Below are 23,166 nucleotides of genomic sequence, written 5' to 3' on the forward strand. Positions count from 1 at the left end.
CCGGCCCCGCCCCCGGCCCGCGCCGCCGCCCGCGCCGCGCGCCGCCGCTGTCAATCAGGGGCGAGTCAGCCGGGCTCGGGCGGAGAGAGGAGCTGCTACGCCACAGCCCAGCGGCGGCCATTCGCGGAAAAAGAGGCAGAGCCTGTGCCAGCTACGGCCTCCTCCGAGCCACCGCGGGCGGGCGGGACCGGCCTCTCCTCCCGCCTCGCCCCCACCCCCACCCACCTCTATCCCAGTGTCTCCGAGAGGGTTTGTCCTGTTAATGCGGGATGAGCGGTACGTATTCTCCACCCCCCTCGGTCTCCTTCACCGCCTCCCTTCGTCCCTCCCTCCCCAGACCCTGCTCGCTTCCCCCTCCCCCGGGGCGGCCGAGATGCTGGAAGGGGAGGAGGAGAGGGCGGGAGGGAAGCAGGGGGAGGGAAGGAGGGCCGTGTTTTGTCTTAATGCCTGAGCTAGAACAGCCTCCTTCTGGGTGTTGCTCCGGAGCCTATGGGTCGGGTTTCAAACCACGTTTTGTGAGAGCCCCCTCCTCCCTGCCCTCCTTCTCCCCCACCCCCTGCCGCGGTGCTCGGACCGCGGGTTTCTGGAGATTGATGTTGAGGAGGAGGGAGGGTGAAGAAGGGAGGAGAGCGGATAATAATAATCGTAATAACCTGTTGTTGTGTGCTGGGTGGGGGGTTGTTGCAGATCAGAAGAAGGAGGAGGAGGAGGAGGCGGCAGCGGCGATGGCTACAGAAGGAGGGAAAACCTCTGAGCCAGAGAATAACAATAAAAAAACCAAAACCTCAGGCTCCCAGGTAAAAGCAAACGTTAAAAGAAAATTCAACACGAAGCTTGAGGGAAGACAGGGACTTGTGCCCGTTAAATACCCAGAAGTAAAGAACAGAATAAAAACGCTTATCCACTCAAAGCATCTTTCTGAGTGAGGAACTTGTATCATAAATTCATGAAGATTTCCCATAGTTGATAGTTAAACATAACGATGTTTAAAATTACATCAGGAATTCAGACTGTTAGGAAACGGTGTTCATTTTCCCAAGGGCATTTTGAGATTAGAAGAATTACAGTTTAAGAAAGTTTACCCAAAATTTTCTTTTTATTTAAACTTTATGTAGCAGGACTTGCCTCCTCATTCATATAGCTTCTACCACTTGCTTTTGTTCATATTTCCTTTTTAATTCTGCTGCCTATTGAGTGTGTTCTGATAACTTAGAGCTCTCAAAATAAATAACCCCCTCCCGACTGCTGTCTTCCACTAAATCCGCCCACTTTTTTCCCCTCCCTCTCCTTTCCCCTCCCATTTTGGGTAGGACTCTCAGCCCTCTCCTCTGGCTTTACTGGCAGCTACTTGCAGCAAAATAGGGACTCCTGGTGAAAATCAAGCAACTGGACAACAGCAGATTATTATAGACCCAAGCCAAGGGTTGGTGCAGCTTCAGAATCAACCACAGCAGCTAGAACTGGTGACAACGCAGCTCGCTGGGAACGCTTGGCAACTTGTCGCCTCCACTCCTCCTGCTTCAAAAGAAAACAGCGTTTCTCAGCCGGCGTCTAGCTCCTCCAGCTCCTCCAGCAGTAATAACGGGAGTTCCTCTCCTACAAAAACCAAATCAGGTCACCCTGCCACTCCTAGTCAGTTTCAAGTCATACAAGTACAGAATCCGAGTGGCAGCGTGCAGTACCAGGTAATCCCCCAGCTGCAGGCGGCGGAAGGTCAGCAGGTTCAAATCAACCCAGCCAGTACTTCATCTCTACAGGATTTGCAGGGTCAGATTCAGCTCATTTCTGCAGGTAATAATCAAGCTATCCTCACGGCTGCAAACAGGACAGCTTCGGGGAATATTCTTGCTCAAAACCTGGCAAATCAGACAGTTCCAGTGCAAATTAGACCCGGGGTCTCAATACCATTGCAGTTGCAAACCCTTCCTGGGACCCAGGCTCAAGTTGTAACAACCCTCCCAATTAACATTGGAGGAGTGACTTTAGCTTTGCCAGTGATTAACAACGTGACTGCGGGAGGAGGGGTTGGACAAGTTGGCCAGCCTACTACTACTGACAGCGGGACTTCCAATGGCAATCAGCTAGCGTCTCCGCCCACCACCAGCGCTGCTTCCGCCAGTGCCATGCCCGAATCACCCTCTTCCTCCACTGCCTGCACAACCACCACATCCGCATCCCTGCCAAGCAGTGACACGTTAGTGAGCTCGGCAGACACAGGCCAGTACGCGAGCACGTCAGCCAGCAGTTCTGAGCGCACCGTTGAAGAGCCACAAACGCCTGCTGCTCCTGAGTCTGAAGCCCAGAGCTCCGGTCAGCTTCAGTCCAATGGCATACAGAATGCACAGGACCAGTCCAGTTCTCTTCAGCAGGTGCAGATCGTGGGCCAGCCCATCCTGCAGCAGATCCAGATCCAGCAGCCTCAGCAGCAGATCATTCAAGCTCTCCCACCACAGTCACTTCAGCTGCAGTCAGGGCAGACCATTCAGACCATCCAGCAGCAGCCGTTGCAGAATGTTCAGCTCCAGGCGGTCAACCCGACTCAGGTGCTTATCAGGGCTCCAACCTTAACACCTTCAGGGCAAATCAGCTGGCAAACCGTCCAGGTCCAGAATATTCAGAGTCTTTCAAATTTGCAAGTTCAGAATGCTGGGCTATCCCAGCAGTTAACCATCACCCCAGTGTCTTCAAGTGGTGGCACGACTCTTGCTCAGATCGCTCCTGTGGCCGTGGCCGGGGCCCCGATAACTTTGAATACTGCCCAGCTTGCATCAGTGCCTAACCTCCAGACAGTGAGCGTTGCCAACCTGGGTGCTGCAGGCGTTCAAGTTCAGGGAGTTCCAGTCACGATCACTAGCGTTGCAGGTAAGCTGCGTCTTTCCTGTTTATCTGCTATCTGCAGGCAGTGGTAATGGAGTCACTGCTCCGGGCACCCTCCTAGACGTGATACACCTCTGAGTCGCACGAGCTCGAGACGGCGCCCAACTAAACTGGACTCTACCACCAGCAGCTACATGCAGTTACGTCTGTAGCCTCTAGCACTCAAGTTTTGTGTGTTGAGTTTGCTAAATAACTTAAATTACTTCATAAAGCATCATTTTCTGATTAGAGCTGTAATTCTAGAGATTGTGTTTGAGTACACTTGAAATCCTCAGGAAGGTGAGCTCGTCTCTTCTGGATGGGAAGTTGGTTTAACTTGGACTAGTCTGTGGTTGTGAGTGTGGACATGTTAATTCTGTGTAATCAGGCCTTTTAATTGGCCTCACTTACGTTTCAGCATTTTGTCTTTGAGATGTTTAGTGTACAGTAGTTTTAAGCTAGATACTGTTGTAGTTAAGATAGAAATTTAAGTTGCAAATTGTTTCATTAAGTTTTATGTCTATTTTTTTGCTACACTCAGGATTGTGACTTTAATGATCCTTGATGTATAAAATTTAAGGAAAAGTCTTACAGTCCTTGCGTTAATCTGAACATGTCTAGCATGAGGTTGGTGAAAAGCAATTAAAAAATGTAGGTAGTAAAATGTTTAACTAACTGTGGCCATGTTGTTTTAAGCCAGCTATAAAAGCAGTTGCTGTTTCTTATGCATATAATTAGATACATCTAAAGCACTTAAAAACCTAGTTCTGTTCAGTAGTATAATCTTTTTGAGGAGTAGTCTTTACCAACACTTGAACTTCATTGGTTCTGAATCAGTAAAAACTGGCTGTGATTTCAGTACTTTTGACTTTTGCAACTTTTGTTAACTAAAAATTGCTATTTTGGTAATTTAAGGTGAGCATGGTTGTCCTTTTTGAATGACCTTTCTTGAAATAAGGTACAGAACAGTTAAGAGAGGGGTCTTTTTTTGACAGCTGATACAGCTGATGTGAACTTGTAAAATTAAGTTGTCCACAGACACCTGTGCATTCAGGAGAACACAAATATCCCTAAGCAGCACTCCCCAGAGATGTTTGACCTGTGTCTCTGTCCTGTCCACTGTTGTCAACTAGGTACATGATGATTGAGCACATACACACGGGGGGGGGGGGGGGGGGGGGGGGGGGTAGCCTGGCTGAAAAATCTAAGCTTCGTGTAAGTAGCCACGTTTAGCAAGTGGCTCTCAGGTTGACAGTGCATATTGCCAGTAGTTTGCGTGGGGGTTCCTCTCTTGGAATTTTCAGTCCCCAAGTATGTCAGTGGTTGCTCTGTTTCCAGTCCTCGTCTGCATAGTTCCTGCTCCTTCTGAACATTAATGTTAATTCGGGTATTTCAGGATGGTGTCTGGTTTTGGTGGTTTGAATAATAGTTTGAATTGTCAAAGCAGAAATTATTTCATTTACATTTTATCTTGCCTGTTAAACATTACCGAATTGTGGTTAATAGCATTGAGTAATTTATGATCTAGATTAGAAATGGTCAGTTCCTGTGCTTTTTAATCAGTATCTGTCAATCCAGTGGTTCCCTAATACTAACTGTGAAGCTAATTCAGTATTCTGACTCCCCAACTCCTTAAATGTTGCATTATAAGCAATGTAAGACACAGCTGCTAGGAGTAAATTTGAGGGGTAGAGGTAGAATGGTAAAAGAATTTGCCTTTCAGATTTTCCAGGTGATTTTAAAATGCCATAAAGTTTGGGAATTGAGGGTCTAACCCACAGTGAACCAGAAGGCAGACTGTGGAAGCAGGTGGGTGCTGAGCCAGTTCACATGTGCCTGAGCATGTTTTGCTGGCAGATGCGCTGTTTTAGTTTCATTCTCTTCACATCCCATACCCCAGTGGCTACTGTGTGCCAAACACTCCCATTAGCTATGTTCTTTCTGTATTTTCATGGACAAAATTTTACCTCTACATAGTTCAGAAGATGTGCTTAAGTGTATAAGGAAAACTTAACTCCACACATGAAGAATTTCCTCCCACTGACACCCAGCAATTTCAGGTAGGCTGATCATAGCCTACAGAGCAGAAACAGCTGGAGAAGATGGCTCAGAGTTTAAGAGCACTGGCTGCTCATCCAGAGGTCCTGAGTTCAATTCCCAGCACCACATGGTGGCTCATAACCAGCTATAATGAGACCTGGTGCCCTCTTCTGGCATGTAGGTGTACAGACAGACAGAACAGTGTATACATAATAAATAATGAATCTTAAAAAAATAAAAATAAAAAGCAGAAATACCCTGATTTCTTTGTTAAGAGCAGTTAATTTAGGTTTAGCTGTTACCAGTTTTATCATACTACCTGATAAACAGTTACTTGACAGTGTTCTTTGAAAGTTTGGAACATTGGGCAATGTCCTAGGTTATAATGTATCCAATGAGATCGCTTTGTTTTCTTTAAGTTCTTATGTTTTTACACTTTAAATACACTAGAATTGGAACTCCAAGTACTTTCTTAGGAAGGAGAAGGCACTCGTGCCTAGATCCCCTTTATAAAGAGTCCTCGTTTAGAGTTAATACTTTGGGTTGCCATTTTCTGTTATCTCATGTTTTCCTTCCAGAATGGTGGTGTTGCATTTATGGAAAAATATTTACTGTTTGTATTCACAGATTTTAAAATGTTATTTTATCTTAATTGATGCCTAATTCATGCACATAATCATGGGGTACAATGTGAGATTTCAGTGCACTACGAAGTGTGTAAGATCAGGGTACTATGTCATTACCCCAGACATTTGTCATTTCAGGAGCATTTAAAAGTCTGTTTGCTACTCAGTTACTGTCAACCACAGCTATCCTGCCAGGCTGTAGTTGAGTGTTAGGTATTGCTCCTGTCTGAGTAACTGTATCCACTCTCCTTCCTCCCAACCATCCCCTCATTCTGGTATCCAGCGTTTCAGTCTGTACTTTCACTTCGCTTTTTCAGACAGTCCAGGTTGGCCATCAAACTCGCTAGGTCGCCAAGGCAGGCCTTGAACTGCCAATCCTCCTGACTCTGCCCGCGGTGTTGGGATTCCAGGAGGGCACCCATGCCTGATTTACAGGGCACTGGATCAAACTCAGGGTTTCATGTATGGTGGGCTATATCCCTGACCCCTCCTCCTCCTTTTCCTCCTCCTTTTTACATAACATTTTAGCTTCCACATGTAAATGAAAATATGCTCATGAAAAGTATCAGAGCCTGGAAAAATGGTTAATCACCTTTGACGGAGTAATAACTAGCTCAAGAACAAGGTTTCAATTTTTTATGGGCCAGGCTCATTTTACCTTTCCAGGAGGTGGAGGAAGTCTGTGTGTGATGTGAACAGAGAGGAAGATTGCACAAGGCAATAGAATGAACCCAGATTTTACCTTTTCAGGAAGTGGAGGAGGTCTGTCTGTGTGGTATGGACAGAAGGGGAAGAATTGTACAAGGTGGTAGAATGAACCCAGATTTTAAAGCTGGAGAGCACCACAATATTATGAAATGGCATCTTTTTTTCTTTGGTAATACATTCAGAAAAATATCTTTCTTTGCTCTGGTCTCCTGTAGAAATCCTGATTTCTAGGCTCAGCACCTAGCCTTTAATTAGAAGGAGAGGGGTCATAATTAAATATTGTACGCCCTGCATACTTTGTTTTCTTGTTGGGAAGAAGAATTTGATGGCCAACAATTGGGTTTATGAACCAGGTGTGGTTGGTTTGCATCTTTGATTTCAGCAGGTTGGCACAGGTAGGTAGAGCTCTTGAGTTCTGTTCTAACTAAATAATTGTCAGTATTCTCACAGTGCCCTCTGGTTTCCAGGAGCTACATCTCTTTATAAATGAGAGCTAGTGGAGACTGTTGGTTTTTATCTTAGTGATTAGCCTGGGAGGTCTGCTCCATCGTGCCATAGGCCATCTGCTTGATTAAGTACCTATTTGTTAGTTTCAGTAGAAATTAAATTTTTATTCCAGTTTTCCCATAAAGGCAGTTGAAACTTAGTAAGATGTTGCTAGCAATTCAAGACCTTGTTTCTTACATAATCCTTTGCTTTTAGAGGGAATTAAAGTTGAAAATCTGGGGATATAGTTTGAAGCCAGGAATGGAAGGGCCATTTCTTAATGACTGTTTAAAAATGGGAACCAGAGAACATAAAGCTTACGTTTAATTTAAAAGTCCAAATTTATCTTAGTGGGATCAACTTTTTAACATCTGCCTTTTCTTTTTAATTACTCAAAGTAGAAAATTGGCTTGACATGTAACCCAGATACCGTTTTTCTCTGTTGTATATGCGGAATTGGTGTGGATTTCCCTTTTTAAGCATCTGAAAACCACACCTGTGTTTGTGATCTTCACACCTGTGCTTCTTGATTATTTCCTTTCCTGATGAGTCAGTTATTCCTTTTACTTTTTCAATAAAGTCTTCTAACACTGGTTCAGTAGATTTAACTTCATTATAAGTTTAGGTTCTGAACTACCAGCTTGACTTTAGCCTTGAAGCTTTTTTTTTTTCTTTTTTCATGGAAGATAAAAAGTGCTTTGCGTAAAGCCACATTAGTTTTTAAAGGACATCTGTGCTAACTTGCTTTTTGTCAGCCTGACATAGGCTAGAGTGGTTTGAGAGGAGGGAACCTCAATTGAGAAGATGCCCCCATAGGTTGGGCTGTAGGCAGGCCTGTAGGGCTATTTCTTAATGGGTGATTGATGTGGTCTCCTGGGCTAGTGGTCCTGCACCCTGTAAGAAAGGCAGCTGAGCAAGCCTTAAAGAGCAAGCCAGTGAGCAGCACTCCTCAGCGGCCTCTGCATCACCCCTTGCCTTCAAGTTCCTGTTCAGTTTGAGTTCCTGCCTTGGCTTCCTCAAGGGATGGCAGCTCAAGATCTATAAGCCAAAAATCACCCTTTCCCCTCCAAGTTGTTTGGTCATGTTATTTCATCATCACAACAACGTAATCCTCACTAAGACACCATCTTTTGTGTGGAACCAAAGGGAGAAGGAGCAAAGAACGCTTGCCATGGCCTTTAAAATTGTTTGCTTGTTTTGTCTTTTTAAATGACACGGTCTCTAACTCAGGCTGACCTCATACTTTCAACCCAGGTGGTCTTGAACTTGTGATCCCACTTTCAGGAGTGCCGAGATTCAAGTGTTCCTGGCTGTATTTCAGTTTCTAATTTAAAGAGTATCTAGGTGATAATTTAAGGAATATTGGGACAAGCAGTGAGACAGATTGGAGAGAAAATGGGAAAGGAGGCTTGATTGGGAAGGAAGCTAGGAAGATGCCATGGGCAAACCTTGCAGAAATAACAGGCGAACCAAATGATAGCTTTTTAGCTGGAAAAGATGTTGGGGATTATAGCTGTGAGCATTTACTTTGAAAGGCATTTTATTTTACTGTTTAATTGAAGATAGAAATAGGGGTCAGGAGTCGGGCACATGTCACACATTTGTGATCCCAGCACTCAGGGAGGCAGAGGCAGGCGGATCTCTGTGAGTTCGAGGCCAGCCTGGTCTCCGAGGTGAGTCCAGACAGCCAGGGCTACACAGAGAAACCCTGTCTGGAAGGAAGATCGTGAGGATGACTCATTAAGGGTGGACATAGTGGACGGAACTCCATCTCAGGCCATAGGTGTGCTCCTCTGACCCTGCATGTGCATTGCATGTGCCGTTCTTACTGCTGAGTGATGAGCAAGTTGTGCCAAAGGCACTTGTACATGGTGAGATGAAGCTCAATGAGATTGGAGTTGCTGAGACAGCTTAAAATATGCTCAAAGCTGGACATGATGGGGTGCACCTGTAGTCCCAGCACTCGGGAAGGTAAGGCAGAGATCTCTGTGAGTCCAGCTCATCCACAGGGTGAGTTCTAAGCTAGCCAGGTCTCTGTTCCACAGTGAAACCCCAACTCAAAAACCCAAGTGTGTGTGCGTGTGTGTGTGTGTGTGTGTGTGTGTGTGTGTGTGTGTGCGCGCGCGCACGCATGCGTGTGCACATCTTCACTTCCACTTAGGGTAAGGGTTTTTACACCTTATTTCTAGCTTATCCAAATCTTTTATTACCATGTGATAAAACAAAACTGAAGTTAGGACTTAGAGAATTAGAATTATCCTATTTAATATTGTTGAAAAACAGCTCTCTGGGCCTGTTGTTACTGAACTTAATGGTAGGACCTAGAGGTGGTATTATTTTTCTCATCTTGAAGGACTTAAGTTCAAGTGGACATGGTATCTCAAGCAAATTCAAGAGAGGCTTGGGCAGGAGGGTTGCCATGAGTTTGAGGCCAGCCTAGCGTACATAATTAATTCATCCCACCTTGGATCTCAGAAAATAAAAATAAAAGTTTTTATCTGATGATATTAATAAATTCTGTCAGTCCAAAGACATTGTTTCTGAAGTCATAGCTAGAAATGGATTTAAAAGGGGGGACGGGGGCTGTGTAGCCCTAGCTGGTCTTGAACTCACTAGAAACCCCAGGCTGGCCTCATCCTCCACCACCTCGTGTGCTGGACTCTGTGTGCTACCTGTGGAGGAGGAAGACAAGCATTTAGTGCTGAGCTGGGACGCATCCTGAAGCACACAGTGCCGTTTCGTGGTGGGTATTGTGTCCATCCGAAGAATGTCTTCTACCAGTAAGTGGGAGAGTCATGCATTAATGCCATGTTTGATTCCAGAACTACTTACTACATAAGAGACAAGAGTCTGCAAGGAGAAGGCCACTGAAGAACGCTGTCCTCTGCCCTCTCTTGACATTACACAGTTTTCCTTAAACAGTGAAGGTCTCTCTTGCTGTGATGTAAAGCCTTACCAATTATCACAAGTTTTGTTTTGTTTTGTGTTTTTGTTTTGTTTTTTGTTTTTGGGGTTTTGGTTTTTTGAGACAGGGTTTCCCTGTGTAGCTCTGGCTGTCCTGGACTTGATTTATAGACCAGGCTGGCCTCGAACTCTCAGAGATCCACCTGCCTTTGCTCCCCCCCCCCCCCCCCCCCCCCCGGCGCCCCCCGCCCTTGCCCCCCCCCCCCCCCCCCCCGAGTGCTGGGATTACAGGCATGTACCACCGGGCCTGGCTCAAAAGTATTTTTAAAACCTAATACTAAGTATGAATTTCTGCTTTGCTAGCATGATTTTTAAAGTGTCATGCTGATTTGTTTTCATTACCCCCCCACCCCCAGTTTACAATTTGAACTTCCTGTGAAGGTTTCAAGCAGCCGCATGGAGCTATGTCAGTGGTGTCCTTTTGCCTTCATTTTGTTTTCTGTGCTTGGAGATAGGGTGTGCAGCCTAGTTGCTGTCCTGCAGCTGGCTGTAGTGGAAGGTTCAGGCTCCGTGTCCCTGCCCATCCTGGTGAGGTCCCCTTCTGGATCCTGAGAGGGGAAGCCAGGCAGGAATGGGCAGGAAGGGTAGAGATCCTAGAGCGTGAGAACCGACTGTGGACTGTGGGGAGGCTGGTCCTGAGACAGCTCATTTCATGGGGGACAATGGCAGTAAGACTTTGGAGGTTGGTAGGGGCTCTCGAGGTGAGTGCTGCTCATTGGCTGGGTCATGGCTAGGGGTGCATCATTTGCATGAGGAGGAATTCAGGTTCTGCAGGACCTCAGAAGGGGAGACATGACCTCCGAGGGGCTAGACAAAGGCGGGTCGCAGGGCTTTGTGCACCTAGCCAAGGGACTGAGGGGGTCAGTCATCTTGGGTTGAGATTTCCGGGGTTTGGACATGCCTTGACCTGACCCCACTCCGTCCATGGCTCCTCGGCCCCATATGAGGTGGTATGAGACTTTAAACATTACATTTGAGAGTTTTGTTTGAGGAGGGAGCATAGCACATGTGGAGACCAGAGGAGAGTTTGCGGGGGGTGGGGGCAGTTCTCTCCTCTCATACAGGTCATAGGGCCAGAACTCAGGTGGTCAGGCTTGGTGGCAGGCCCCCTTACTCACTTAAGAGCTACAGTGTGTCTTGATTGCAGCATTTCCAGCCATAATCTCTCAAAGAGTCATAGCTGTGTATACAAATGATGATTGGTTGTCTACCTTAATAGCAGGGTCTAATGCTTTGCTGTGAGATTCTATCTGTGATACAGTGTAACTCTTACCCCATTGCCCTTCCATACTGGGCTGAAGGAGTTCACAAATGAGAAAAGGCTAAGAGATGGTGCCAGTATGATAGGGATAGAACTGAGAGAGTGCTTTTAGTAGGCTGCAGTCATTGCTGGGGCGATGGGTAACGCAGATAAGATGCTCCACTTAAAGAGGGGGAGTGATGTGCCTGCAGGGTGAAAAACCTGAGTTTGGCAGCAGGACTGCTGCCAATGGAACTTACTGGCTTATCGTGGGTTGCACTTGAGCGTCGTCGATGTTCCTTGTGCACTGCTGTGGGCAGTCCCGGGTGGCACATTTTAATTGGGTTTGTAGTAAGCTGGTGATCATGGCAAGGATTCCTGGGGTGAAGAGCAGGACACACTTAATACTATCAATAACCAGAGTGAGCTTTTACTGTTAAGTAGAGACACAAGAAGGGATGACTGACTCTTCAGTTTTGAAGTGGAAATCGTTCCGTTCTGTTTTGACCCTAGGGAATAGTAGGTCTGTGTCACGTGTTAACAGGAGAGGAGGGGCAGGAAGGAGACAGCTGGACAGCAGGGGAACTGTTAGTTTCTCAGGTGGCTCTCTTATCAGTAAAGGCTGGATTACCCAGCTGTCAGAGATTGCAGACATGGAAGAGTTGCTTATGCTGGAGAGAAAGTTTGACTGGATCTGATTCTAAGACCCAAGAACGTGGCTATTTGAATCCCTGGTCCTGTGTTGGGTGTGTCTGTTTAGCCTGTGGCCAGCGCACGAGTACATGAAGGTTCTGTTACCTCAGGGATGGCAGTAAAGTAAGGAGGTAGAGGGTGCTTTGCCCATTGATCAGGGATGCGGGCGCCAGTAGTGTGTTAATCGCCGGTCCCTGCAGACACAGGTAACAGGCCTAAGAATTAAAACTTAGGTTTTGCTTGGAAGCTGTCCTTTATAATGGTTCCATTAGCTGTTACTGGGCAAACTTGTCAAACAGCGGTAGACATTCATCCTTCTTTACTTCATAGTGTTAACAGAGACGAGACCAGATAGCATGTTTAGGAAGGGCTTTTATATCATAATTAAGACGATTCTGTAAGTTGGTAACATGGTGAAATCTCCATGGAGTACTGCTCATAGAACGTGGAATAGTCAAGTGGGGAGATACTACCTAGTTGTCAGTATTTCTGTTTTGATGAGTTGTGTGTCTTAAGTGAAATGTGTAGAGCAGATCAGAAAGCTTTGGTAAAGTGCAACCAAGGGTACAGGGAGAGGGGAGTCTTCAGGCAAGCAGAAGCCATGCGCTTTCTGTAGTAAGAAGTAAATGCTCTTTCTCAGCCTTGACCCTCAGCGTGTTCTACTTGCAAGGATGCTTGTGTCAGGGATGTAAGGCTGACACACTTGCATGCATCTGCAACTGCCTGTGAGTTTGTGCTTCTAAGTACTGGGTTCTGAAGGGCTCAGAGACAGGTGAGATTGAATAAGTCATGTGTGTAGGTAACATGGTAGAGATAGGACTTTAAACAGGCCTCAGTGATTGGCCTGCAAAGTGGCCTTTGAGCCTTGGGAGTGGAGGCGTGAAGCGGGTATCCTGAGTCAAGCTTCTGAACTTGGAAAAGCATGAAGCTCTCCCGGGAGCCTTAGAACTAACACACAAGCTCAGTGGCCCTTACCGCGTACTCTGTAGAAGCCGTACTCTGTAGAAGCCGCGGCCTTCTGTAGAGCGGCTCCAGAGCGCACGCAGCAGCCTGCCCCTAGCCACCTCCGAAGTCGGTGCAGACATCAGTTATAGGTTACAGTTACTGCAGTATTTCTCTAGGAGAAAACCTGGGGCTTTTCTGCCAGAATGCAGGGTAGCACCTTCCTGTAATTCCAGAGTTTAGGAGGCTGAGCAAGCATAAGTACTGACTGAGCCATCACCAATGGAAACAAACAAGCAGGAGCCCAGTTGAGAGGGTGTAGTCAGAGTGACTTAGGGGAAGGGTCGCAGTGCCTAGGCCCAGGACATAAATGGTTACTGTGAAGCATGTTCTAGGAGAGAAAGGTGAGAATTAGATAAACCCTCAGTGTTCTTCCAACTCTAGTTCTGCACGGTAGTGGGCACTGAGAAACTGAAGCTGAAGGGTCTGCTCCCCACCCCCACACACAAACGCAGGGCGTGCACTCCCGTACTGTTTCCTGCCTTGTAAGAGCTAGGTTTCTATATTTTAAATCTTTTAAATTAAATAGCTCCATAGTCAAAGGCGTTTGATACAGCTAACAGAATGTTTTCTTATGGTCACTTGCATCTTTGACCAATTAGAATATAATGTATTTGTGCTGTAAGTTTAAAATGCAAATTATATATATGTGTGTGTGTGTGTGTAATTAGAATATCATCATGAGGTACTTGGTTTTAGAAGCAATGAATTAAGGCTGTAGAAACCCATAAAAAAGAGGAATCAGTCCTACTTAAATACATTGTTTTTGGGTAGGAATGCTTTTAAAAACATTTTTTTTTTTTTAATTCACTTTACATCCTGGTTGTTGTCCCGTCCCTCCCCCTCCCCCTTTTATGAAGAGGAGCACAACTAAAATATAAGCTTGCTGGTTCAGGAGGAGGAAGCATACCATTTCTAGTTGTCTTCCACATATAGTTTGGATTTTCAGTTAGGGTGGGTGTGTTTGTGTGTGCGTGTGGGTGGGTTGGTTGGTTGGTTGTGTTTTTCAAGACTGGGTCTCACTATGTATGTAATCCTGGCTGTCCTGGAACGTATTATGTGGACGAGGCTGGCCTTGAAATCAGAGATCCTCCTGCCTCTGCCTCTTGACTGCTGTTATTAAAGGCCTGCACTACCACACCTGGACTCAAGTGGAAATTTTTATGCATAAAATTTAGACATGGATCAAGGAATAATAATATGTTAGGATATAATTTCATGTAGGTTGTAGCTCTGTCTTCCACATACATACGTGTAAGCTATATTGCTTTTAGTGTCTATTGTCTTGGTACTGAACTAAGAGAAAGCACACAAGTGGAGAACTTTAATTTCATAAGAGAATGAGGTCCTTGGAACAGAAGGAATGAGAGTATATGATAATAGAGAGTAGTACTTAATAAAGGGAAAATACACACACACACACACACACACACACACGATTTATCTATTTCAGTGATTTAGGAGAAGTGGAAAACATTGTTCTGTCCCTCTGGAATTATGCAGACCCCTCGTGGTTTAGCAGCCACAGGGGTTCGGTTGGGCTGTGTAAATACTGAGTGCAGTCACCACAGCTTTTTGTTTGCAGAAGCGGAGCTGCTTATGCACAGGAGTATAGGAGCCAGATAGTGACCTGTGCTGCGGTAAGTGCTGTCTGTGACTGGCGTGGGGCGGGGCGGGGACTGAGGAAGACATGAAGATGCGTGTAATTCTAAGTATTAACTGTCCCGCACCAAGTGGTTTTCCTAAGTCTGTGTGTGAACCAATTTGAGAGAGAAGCAGTTGGGGTTTTATAAATGATGACAGCATGTTCATGATTTTATTTTTATGGAGTCAAAATGCTCTGTACTCTGTACTGTTCGTAGAACTTCTTTGTCTTCATTAGAATGTTGCTGTGTGTCTTGATTTTAAAAGATAAGCAGGTGTGCTTCACTGCTCACCTGTGTCCGCACTGCTGTGCCACCCTGTGACTCTAGCAGACAGACAGCAGCGTCCGTACTGCCCAGCTGGATGTAGTCCTTACAAAGCGGAGCCCCGCGGGGTTGGCGCACACTTGATGGACGTCCCTAATGTCCTGCAGTTTTCTTCAGGAATAGGAGTACTAGGGGGTGTCCTGTAGCTGGTACATGTTTTGTCTGACATTGGCTGCATGTTTATAGTGCAGCGCTTGATACAGTAACTCATTTAATCTGCAGAGTGCGGTGGAAGGTCACGATTGCTGCCTCCTCTCAGGGGCAGAAGCTAATGGCTACAGAGGAGTAGCTAACTTGTTCAAGGCCTCACGGTAGACAGCTGACCCAGAGTGTCAGCTCTGGGGCTCTTACCACAACCGTTTCTCTGTGTGCTCCCTGTGTGTCACAGGGTTTGCCTCCTGTGGCCACTCAGGGAATCAGCTCAGGCTTTCACACACCATTGTGTTTATGGACTGTGCTAACCCATCTCACAGTCCTGTAGAGAAGGTGATGGTGGCACCTTCTCTTTCCAGAACAAGATTAGTCCTCCTGGCTGAGGCTGTGCAGATGGGAAGTTAGCACGTTGGCACAGGGCTGCTAGGCCAGCAGGACTGTGCCCTGCAGCTCAGCAGCACCACTGTGACGGAGGTGCTGTAATCTGTGTGCTGAGACCCCCATCCCTGGTCTTCAGCACAGTGTCTCGGTGCCTCCTGTGTGGTCAGAGCGCATATACCAAACAGGGAATCAGAGTACAAGACACAGTGTGTGACTTGGAAACTTCAGGCTAGTAAGAATATGTTCTTGCTACATGCACACAGGAACTTTGAGTAAATCTTAGAAATCATTTTGAAAATATTACAAGAATATAAACAAAATGAGAGTTTTCTATTTCATTTTCATTAATAGTTGCATAACATTTCAAAGAACAGGTGTATTGGAATATCACGTCACATTTTTAAAAGATGAAAATGTTCATTCTCTGAAGGAAATAACATTAAAAATGACTTTGAGAAAACCCAGTGAGTGTAAGAGTTATAATGCATAGAGTTCATGTTTTAGGTAATCCCATATGTCCTCTTTGGTGACATAGGCTCAGTTAACAGGGTGATGTGCTTCTCACTTCTTACGGTAAACAGATGTGTTTATTAGTTTTTGCTGCTGTGTATAAGACAGCAAGGCTGGTGCAGGAGAAACAGGTCTGCTCTCAGTGGCCTCTGTTTTGTTCTACATAAGCCTTGTGTATCTCTCTTAGTTTTCCGTAGGAGATTTTGTTTTGTTCTGTTTTGCAGTGTTGGGAGTACACGAGGACTCTACTGCCGACAGCTGTCTCAAGCCCAGGTGTTGTTAACCGTGTGAGAGTGTGTGTGTGTGTGCAAGGAAGGGTGTGTATTTGGAGAGAGAGAGTAAACTAAATGTGAGTGTTTTATTTTCTGTATTTCTGTTTCTGTATGTCTTTATGCATTTATGTATGATACCTTGGCTCATTAAAAGTATTGATGACAATTTTAAGGAATTTATATTGTATGCTTATTTAAAACTTCTTCATCCCAGCCTATAATTAAAAATATCAACCCAATCTGGAATTTTCGTTAAAAATCAGCTCACCAGCCACATGGTGGTGGTACTCACTTTAAACCCAGCACTTGGGAGGCAGAGGCAGGCAGATGTCTGTGAGTTTGAGGCCAGCCTGGTGTACAGAGCAAGTTCTAGAACAGCCAGGTCTACACTGAGAAGCCCTGTCTCAACAAAAGAAAAAGAAAATGAAAACAATACAACAAGAAACCGTACTGCAGAAAAAATCCGCTCACTGCTTTACATTCCTACCCTTTCCTACAAAGAAAATCTGATTTGAAACCCTGGTGCTCAGTGACTTCCAGTGGGTTAGTTTGTTATTTTGTTTGTTTATCTTGGGCTCTTTGGGTGGGTGGGTGGGTTGGTTGGTTGGTAGGTTGGCTGGCTGGCTCTGGCTTTTCGAGACAGGGTTTCTCTGTGTAGCCCTGGTTGTCCTGGACTTCTTTTGTAGGCCAGGCTGGCCTCGAACTCACAGAGATCTGCCTGCCTCTGCCTCCTCATGTGCTGGGATTACAAGCGTGCCCAGTTTGCTTTCAGTGATTTCTAAGTGGTCCTTTGGCAGCTGTCTGCAGTGGTAGTGATAACTAATCTACAAACTGAGGCACACATTCATTCACAGTGTGTGCTGGGCAGGGGTAACTGGTCTGTAAGTTGTAAGCTGCCTCTGCCTTTCAACATTGTGTCCCTGTGGGATGGCTCTTGGTAGCCAGGCAGCTGCTGCCCCTCCTGCTCCTTCTGGCAGTTAGGGTTTCCTGTAACCACATTTGGCCTCAAACTCCTACTCTCCCTCCTTCCACTTCTTAGTGCTGGGCTGGGCTTGCAAATGTGTGCCACCACCCACGTGGCTGTTTGGTTTGCTTTCGGGAGGGGGATCGTTTGTCCACGTTAATACTATATGCAGATTTACATAGTGGAGAAATTTCACCTAGTATTAAAATTTAATTTAAATTTATTTAAATGTAATTTAAAGTATAAATCAAGTTGAACTTAATTTAAGTCAAAGAAAACTCAGGGAAATATTCATTCGCAAATATTGCTAGTTTTAAAAGTGATTACTTTCTGAAGTTAAACTGTGAATGAGGTCTGTCAGTATTTCAAGAATTGCAAGATATTTTTTTCTTTCGGCAAATCTCATGGGTCTAAAGTTGTTCTCCTTTAAAGAGAGAGTATCTAGGCTTGAATCATTACTGTGGACTCGCAGACCCTTTTAAGAAATAGTTTATTTGCTGGTGTCCTTGTAAGTATGCACACCTCCAGCCCGAGGAATGCCAAATGTTCCGGTGAGGGCCCTAAGCCCTGGGCATTTGGATTGCCATCGGCCCTCATCTCACACCCTTCACTGCCTTTGGCGTTAGATACGTCAAAGATGCCCGTTCAGTGACAGCTGATCTGTTTATTTTCAATTCCTTGGTTTTGTGTAGGGACTCATTACGTATCTTTGAACTTGCTAAGTAGCCCAGGATAGCCTTGAACTTGTCAGCCCCTGCCGCAGGCGCAGTGATGCTGCAGTTGCAGGCAAACCTGACCTCAACAGATCTGAGCTCTCTGGTTTACAAGTGGCAGACCCCTGTGATAGGAACGGCTGCCCCGGGAACCTTGCAGCGTTTCTCCAGCTTCCTGGCCTCTGCAGAAGCCAGTCCTGGGCGTCAAGGACCTTGTGGTCATCTTGCTGCCTCTTTTCAGCAGCTGTCTGGTCCTCATTGCTCTATTGCCTCAGCTCTTGACCAGGTCTACGTAGGAGCTTGCCACATGGTTGTTGTAAAGTCTAGAAATGTAGAAATGTGAGCCTAAGGTGGATCTCAGTTCTTTAAAAGGAGAAAGCTTCTTCCTTCCTAGTCTAGCAGGTGAGGGCTGTCGCGGCTGATTTATTGTCTAAGTGTTCTTAGGGTCCTGTCTTCATTTAATTGGTAATTTTCTCTTAGAGGCAGGTAAAGCCAGGAGAGTTACTGTGGCCTTCAGACTGCTCACACAGAATGTAGTACTTACTGTATTCTCTGTGTACCTTGGCAAGAAAATGTATCTCGAAATGCTGGATTACAGTACACTCAACAGGTGCTTTAGTAGAATGCCTCCGTGTAAGAAGAAATAGTGATAAAATATGGAGATTTTGCCTTAAAACTTTTTAGTTAGAATTTTTGCTTATTCTTCATTGATAGATAAAATAACTGATATTAGTCATATGCAGCGTGAAGCTGTGAAGAATTTACATATTGTGGCGTAGTTAAATATATTCGAGCTAATTAGAAAATGCATTATTTGTTCCCTCAGACTATTTTTGTGGTGAGGGTGCTTACCACCCGATCTGTGATACCAGGAATAGCAGTTTTTAGTCATATTTTCTTGGAGTTAATTTTGTAGGTTACTCTAAATCTATAGAAGCACATTTTAAAACCATATAATTGACACTGATTACTGGAAATTCATTTTTATATGTGTCAAAGGTTATGTGAGGTCTATCACTGCTGTTAGAGAAGTGTAGAGACAGACACCTGTCAGTACCTGCATAGAGGTTTCCCAGGTAAGGGGCTGGCGTTCAGTGAGTTAGGAAGCATCTTGGAGTTTTCCATTTTTCAACTTGTTTCTATAAGAGCACAGAACGGTCTTTGGTGTTCGGGAATGAATACTTTTATTTCTGTGTAGAGTTGGTCAAGCTGCCCCTGTTTTGCTAGTTTCAGTGTGGCCTGTGGGGGTATCCACTGTGTCCCCTGAGTCTCCCAATAAACAACCACAAGTGAAAGATCACATCTGCATAGCAGACAGTTCTTTGGAGGAGTCAAGGAGTAGATTATGTGAAAATGTTTGGAAATGCCAGGTCGCTAAGTAGGTGTCTTGTCACTATTGTGTTTGACTTTCCTCTTCTGAATATTGGTGTGTATTTGGTATTTTTTGTCTTATTTCCTGTTAGGTGGTAATCTCCATCCATAACTGCAGTGAGGATGTGTGGTGAGCTTGAAGAATGTATTTACTGCTGTGACTAGTGTATTAAGCACGCGTGTTATGTTTGCTGATGCTTTGCTGTTCGTGTGCGTGTGCATGAAAGGGTGCACCTGCTGCCTGCAGAGGCGGCTGAGATCCCTGTGACTGCAGTGAGAGGCCTGTGAGCTGCCCGGTGGCTGCTGAGGACCCAACCCAAGTCTTCTGCAGGAGGAGCAGGTGTTCTTAAGGGTCAGGCCATCTCTGCAGCCACTGGGGTTTGTTTCATTGTGTGTGTGTGTGTGTGTGTGTCTGCGTGTGCAGCTGTATGTGGGGTGTGTGTGTGTGTGTGTGTGTGTGTGTGTGTCTGCGTGTGCAGCTGTATGTGGATACCAGGGCGGATGGTGGGTGTTCTGCTCATGTCGCTCACTCTCCCTGTTCCGCTGAAGCAGGCTCTCACTAAGGCCGGGCCTATGCTGGTAGCCCACAAACCCTGGTGTTCTACCCTCTTCCCAGCATACGACTGGGATCAAAGGTGCGGGCCACCACGATGGACATTTTGTCTTTAAAGGCATCTAAAGTGAATCAGATTGGCAGATTGGTGCTGGGGTGGGTAGGCGTGCACTTGGACCTGTGTGTATGTGTATGTGCAGGTAGGTGGATATGTACACGCATGCACTGTGCTGCTCCGCCAAAGTTTCATGAGGCCAACCAGCCCCAGACTGAACATCCCGGCTGCAGAAGTGTGTAGTGAACCACGTCTTTAACCTGGCCACCAGCTGAGGAACAAGTGTTACGTAAGTGAGGCTGTAGGGGACACTTCAGATTCAGACTCTAGCATGTTACCTTGTTTCACGTTTTTGTTTACTTAGAAACAGAAACTAAAGCCCATATTTGATGTGTTTTACCCAAGTCAAACCATTAGTTATTGGCAAAGTGAAGATAACTCAGTTTTAAGTCCTTCAGGGTTAAAGACATATTACTCAGGTATTAGAAGCTTTTTGTTAGAGAAAAAAATTAATTACAGGCATGTGTTACCAGTGTTTCTCCTTCTCAAGGAAATAAGGTCTTAAAATTAATTACCCTCGTTTCTGTGTCTGGTGGTAGTGATTTGATTGTCAAGGAATTGAGTCATATTTAGAATAGTTTCTCCATCCAAAAAAACTAAACTTAAATTTTAATCCGCTTATTTAAATTGTATTTCATACATTTTATTTAGTAACAGAACCCAGTATGTCTCTTAGCTACCTGAAATAGTACCCTGCTCTTTTTTATACTTTTTTGTTTTGTTTTCAGTAGTAGACTTGCAAACTTAGGAACGTGTGTGTGTGTGTGTGAGAGAGAGAGAGAGAGAGAAAGAGAGAGAGAGAGAGACAGAGGCAGACAGTGTGCTGGAGCACAGCACAGTGTGTGTGTGGAGGTCAGAGGACACCAGGAGAGCTGTCACCGGCTGCTTTGTTGAGGCACTCTCCAGCTTTTGTGCCCCTGCGTATCCTCCATTAGCTGGAGTCTCCTCCCGTTTTCACCTCCCGTGTGGCCCTAGGAATGGGGGATTTGCTGCTGCACACTACCACGTCTGGCCTTTTCCATGGATTCTGGGGGCTGGACTTGGGTCATTGGGCGTGCACAGCCAGGAGTTTTTACCTGTCGAGCCGTTTCCACAGTCCTATTTGCATTTTCTGATAGATGAGTGTCAAATAAGAGATAATGAGAGGAAAAGTTGTTGGGGGGAGGCAAGTGGACGAATGAAAAGCTGACTCTGGGCAGTGACTAGTTGGTAAAGCGCTGTCTGGCAAGCGTGAGAGCGAGTCTGGGTCTCTGTCACCTGTGTGAAAAGCTGGTCACGTCCTTCTGTAAGGACTGGGGAATGAGACAGTCTTGCAAGCTTCAGGTTCAGTGAGAGGTCCTCTCTCCAAAGCCAAGGCGGGGAGTGCTTGAAAAAGACAGGTGACAGGCACCTTTGCACTGCTCCCACACGTTCACAGCGCACCACTGACGCGTACCCCAGAGTGATTAGGGAATGGACTGTGCTGTGTAATTGATTGTTTTGTTCTTTGCTTTTTTCAGGTGGGCCACCCAGAATATTGAAAAATAAATATATGCCAGAGCGGGTTAAGCAAGGGAAGGGGGGACGCTTTATGCATTCTATGCTGCTGGATCTTTATGTCAGTAGGGACCCAAGGTCGGCTTTCCGCATTTCAGGGACAAATGAAGACAATGAAGCCTCAGAAGTGATTTCCATGTAGACACTTAAGGTCACTCATGTCCTGGAAAAACTGGGAAAGTGTAACTCTGTTGAAAGGAGGATTAGGTTAAGCTGATACGTTCTTCACTTGATGCTTAGATGGGTTATAGCTTGGTGAGAAAGGGTATTAAGTCTTTGCTAGTGAAAAGCTTGCTTATACCGTATCTTGACCTGTTCTTCTAGAACTGTATATTGCCTTCTCAGATACCTGAAATTTCCTAAATGAAGTTTTTCCCTGCATTCTGTCCCTTCCCTTCCCTTCCCTTCCTTTCCCTTCCCTTTTTCCCTCCCTTCCCTTTCCTTTTCCCTTCCCTTCCCTTTCCTTCTCTTCCCTTCCCTTTTCTTTTTCCTTTCCTTTCTTTTCCTTCCCTTTTTGCTTCCCTTCCCTTTCCTTCCCTCCCCTTTCCTTTCCTTGAATTAAAGTGGTTTAAACAAAGCACTAACTAAACGATCTAGAAAAAAATTGTATATATCACAGTGGTCTGATGACCTGGGAAGTCTGTGCTGGAGCCAGCCTGCTGTCACCTCATTGATTTTCCTTTTCTTGATTGTACTGAATAAAGTGCTAGTGGGTCTTGTTGTTGTTTATCATTTTGGTAGCACCACCTTGAATCATGCAATAATAATCTGGGTATGTTTATATGGGGAAACTCAGTTTTTGTTAATTTGCTTGGGTACTGCCCGTTACACTCTTCCTGAGGCTGTAGCTCAGTGTGTTGGCATCTGTAGGAACACCTGAGCTCTGAGCTCTGTCCCTGGAACCATGATAAAGCGGCAAGTGATGACATGCAGTCATACGCCCAGCACAGTGGGGGCAGAACGGGAGGGTCCTGGGCCTTGATGGCCAGCTGGGCCAGCTTTCTTGGAGAGCCCAGGCAGGTGAAAGAGATGGGGTCCAGAAACAAGGTTGAGGACTCTGAGGGTCAGTACCTAAGGTGGCCCCTGCCTTGCACGTAGGCACAAATGTGCATGCACACAGGTGCATAGCAACTATAAAAAACTTCTGTTAATAATATATATGTGCTTTATTTTGAAAATGAGTTCGTAACTGCTAATAAAAGTTACATTAAATAATTACATTTTCTTGTGTTTTAATATTATAGGTTTTTTCATACTGAAACAGTATATATTCATGTGGACTGCTGTGCAAGATAGTTTTAAAATCCTTAATCCTATAATTAAAACTATTAAAATTTGTATACAACATCAACCTGATTACACCCTTTGAAAGAACTTAATGACTTCAGGTTCCTGTATCTCTTTTGGTTTAGATACATGTAACATTAAACACAAAGTAATAACAGTGTTGGAGAAAAAATAAGAACTTTGTATACATTTAGTGCAGATGTAACCCCTGCTCCCTAAGCCTCTTCTGCTTCCATTCTGGTCTTCCCTTCTCTGGTTATTGCCCTCTGGCGCAGGGTTGTTACCCTCTCGCTGCCTAGTCTGTCCTCCCGACCGTCTCGTGGTGGTCCTCTCTCTGGTTTCCTAGCTTTTCCCCATAGGTAATCCACATGCCGAGCACATGCCGTGTCTGAGGCTGAGATGCCTGGCTTACTGATCGTTTTCCAGTTGCAATCATTTTCCTGTGACTGTAATAATTTCCTTTCTCCTCATGCCGGAATGAGCTCTCACTGTGCACATGTGTCACATTTTATGGCCCAGTCATCTCGCGGTGAAGTGGCCGCAGTAAACGTGGCCGTGCAGGCTTCTCTGGAGTAGGATGTAGCGTTTCGGGGGTGTACAGAGGACTAGTATAGCTGAGTAACACGGTGGGCATTGGGGGGGTCTTCACACCATTTCATAAAGGCTATAAAATCCAGGCCGCCACTGTCCTCTCCAGCGGCTGTTCTCATTGGTCTCCTCGATGGT

The 23,166-nt window shown here is 45.5% G+C and overlaps 1 protein-coding gene across 2 annotated transcripts in view; it reads left to right on the plus strand.

Moving 5' to 3' along the window:
* Positions 1 to 81: 81 nt before the first annotated feature.
* The window catches only part of Sp4 (Sp4 transcription factor), a 61,157-nt gene continuing 38,072 nt past the window's right edge, over positions 82 to 23,166 (plus strand). Inside the window, exons 1-3 of one of the 2 annotated variants that reach the window (XM_055607559.1) lie at positions 82 to 276; positions 688 to 797; positions 1,311 to 2,862. In XM_055607559.1, coding sequence (XP_055463534.1) covers positions 270 to 276; positions 688 to 797; positions 1,311 to 2,862 — 1,669 coding nt within the window. In that variant the 5' untranslated portion in view covers positions 82 to 269. The remainder of the gene's footprint in view (positions 277 to 687; positions 798 to 1,310; positions 2,863 to 23,166) is intronic. The other variant, XM_055607560.1, reaches the window with a different exon arrangement.

The sequence above is a fragment of the Psammomys obesus genome, unplaced genomic scaffold, assembly GCF_907164565.1.
Source record: "Psammomys obesus unplaced genomic scaffold, mPsaObe1.curated_primary_1811, whole genome shotgun sequence".
In the NCBI taxonomy this organism is placed as follows: Eukaryota; Metazoa; Chordata; class Mammalia; order Rodentia; family Muridae; genus Psammomys; species Psammomys obesus.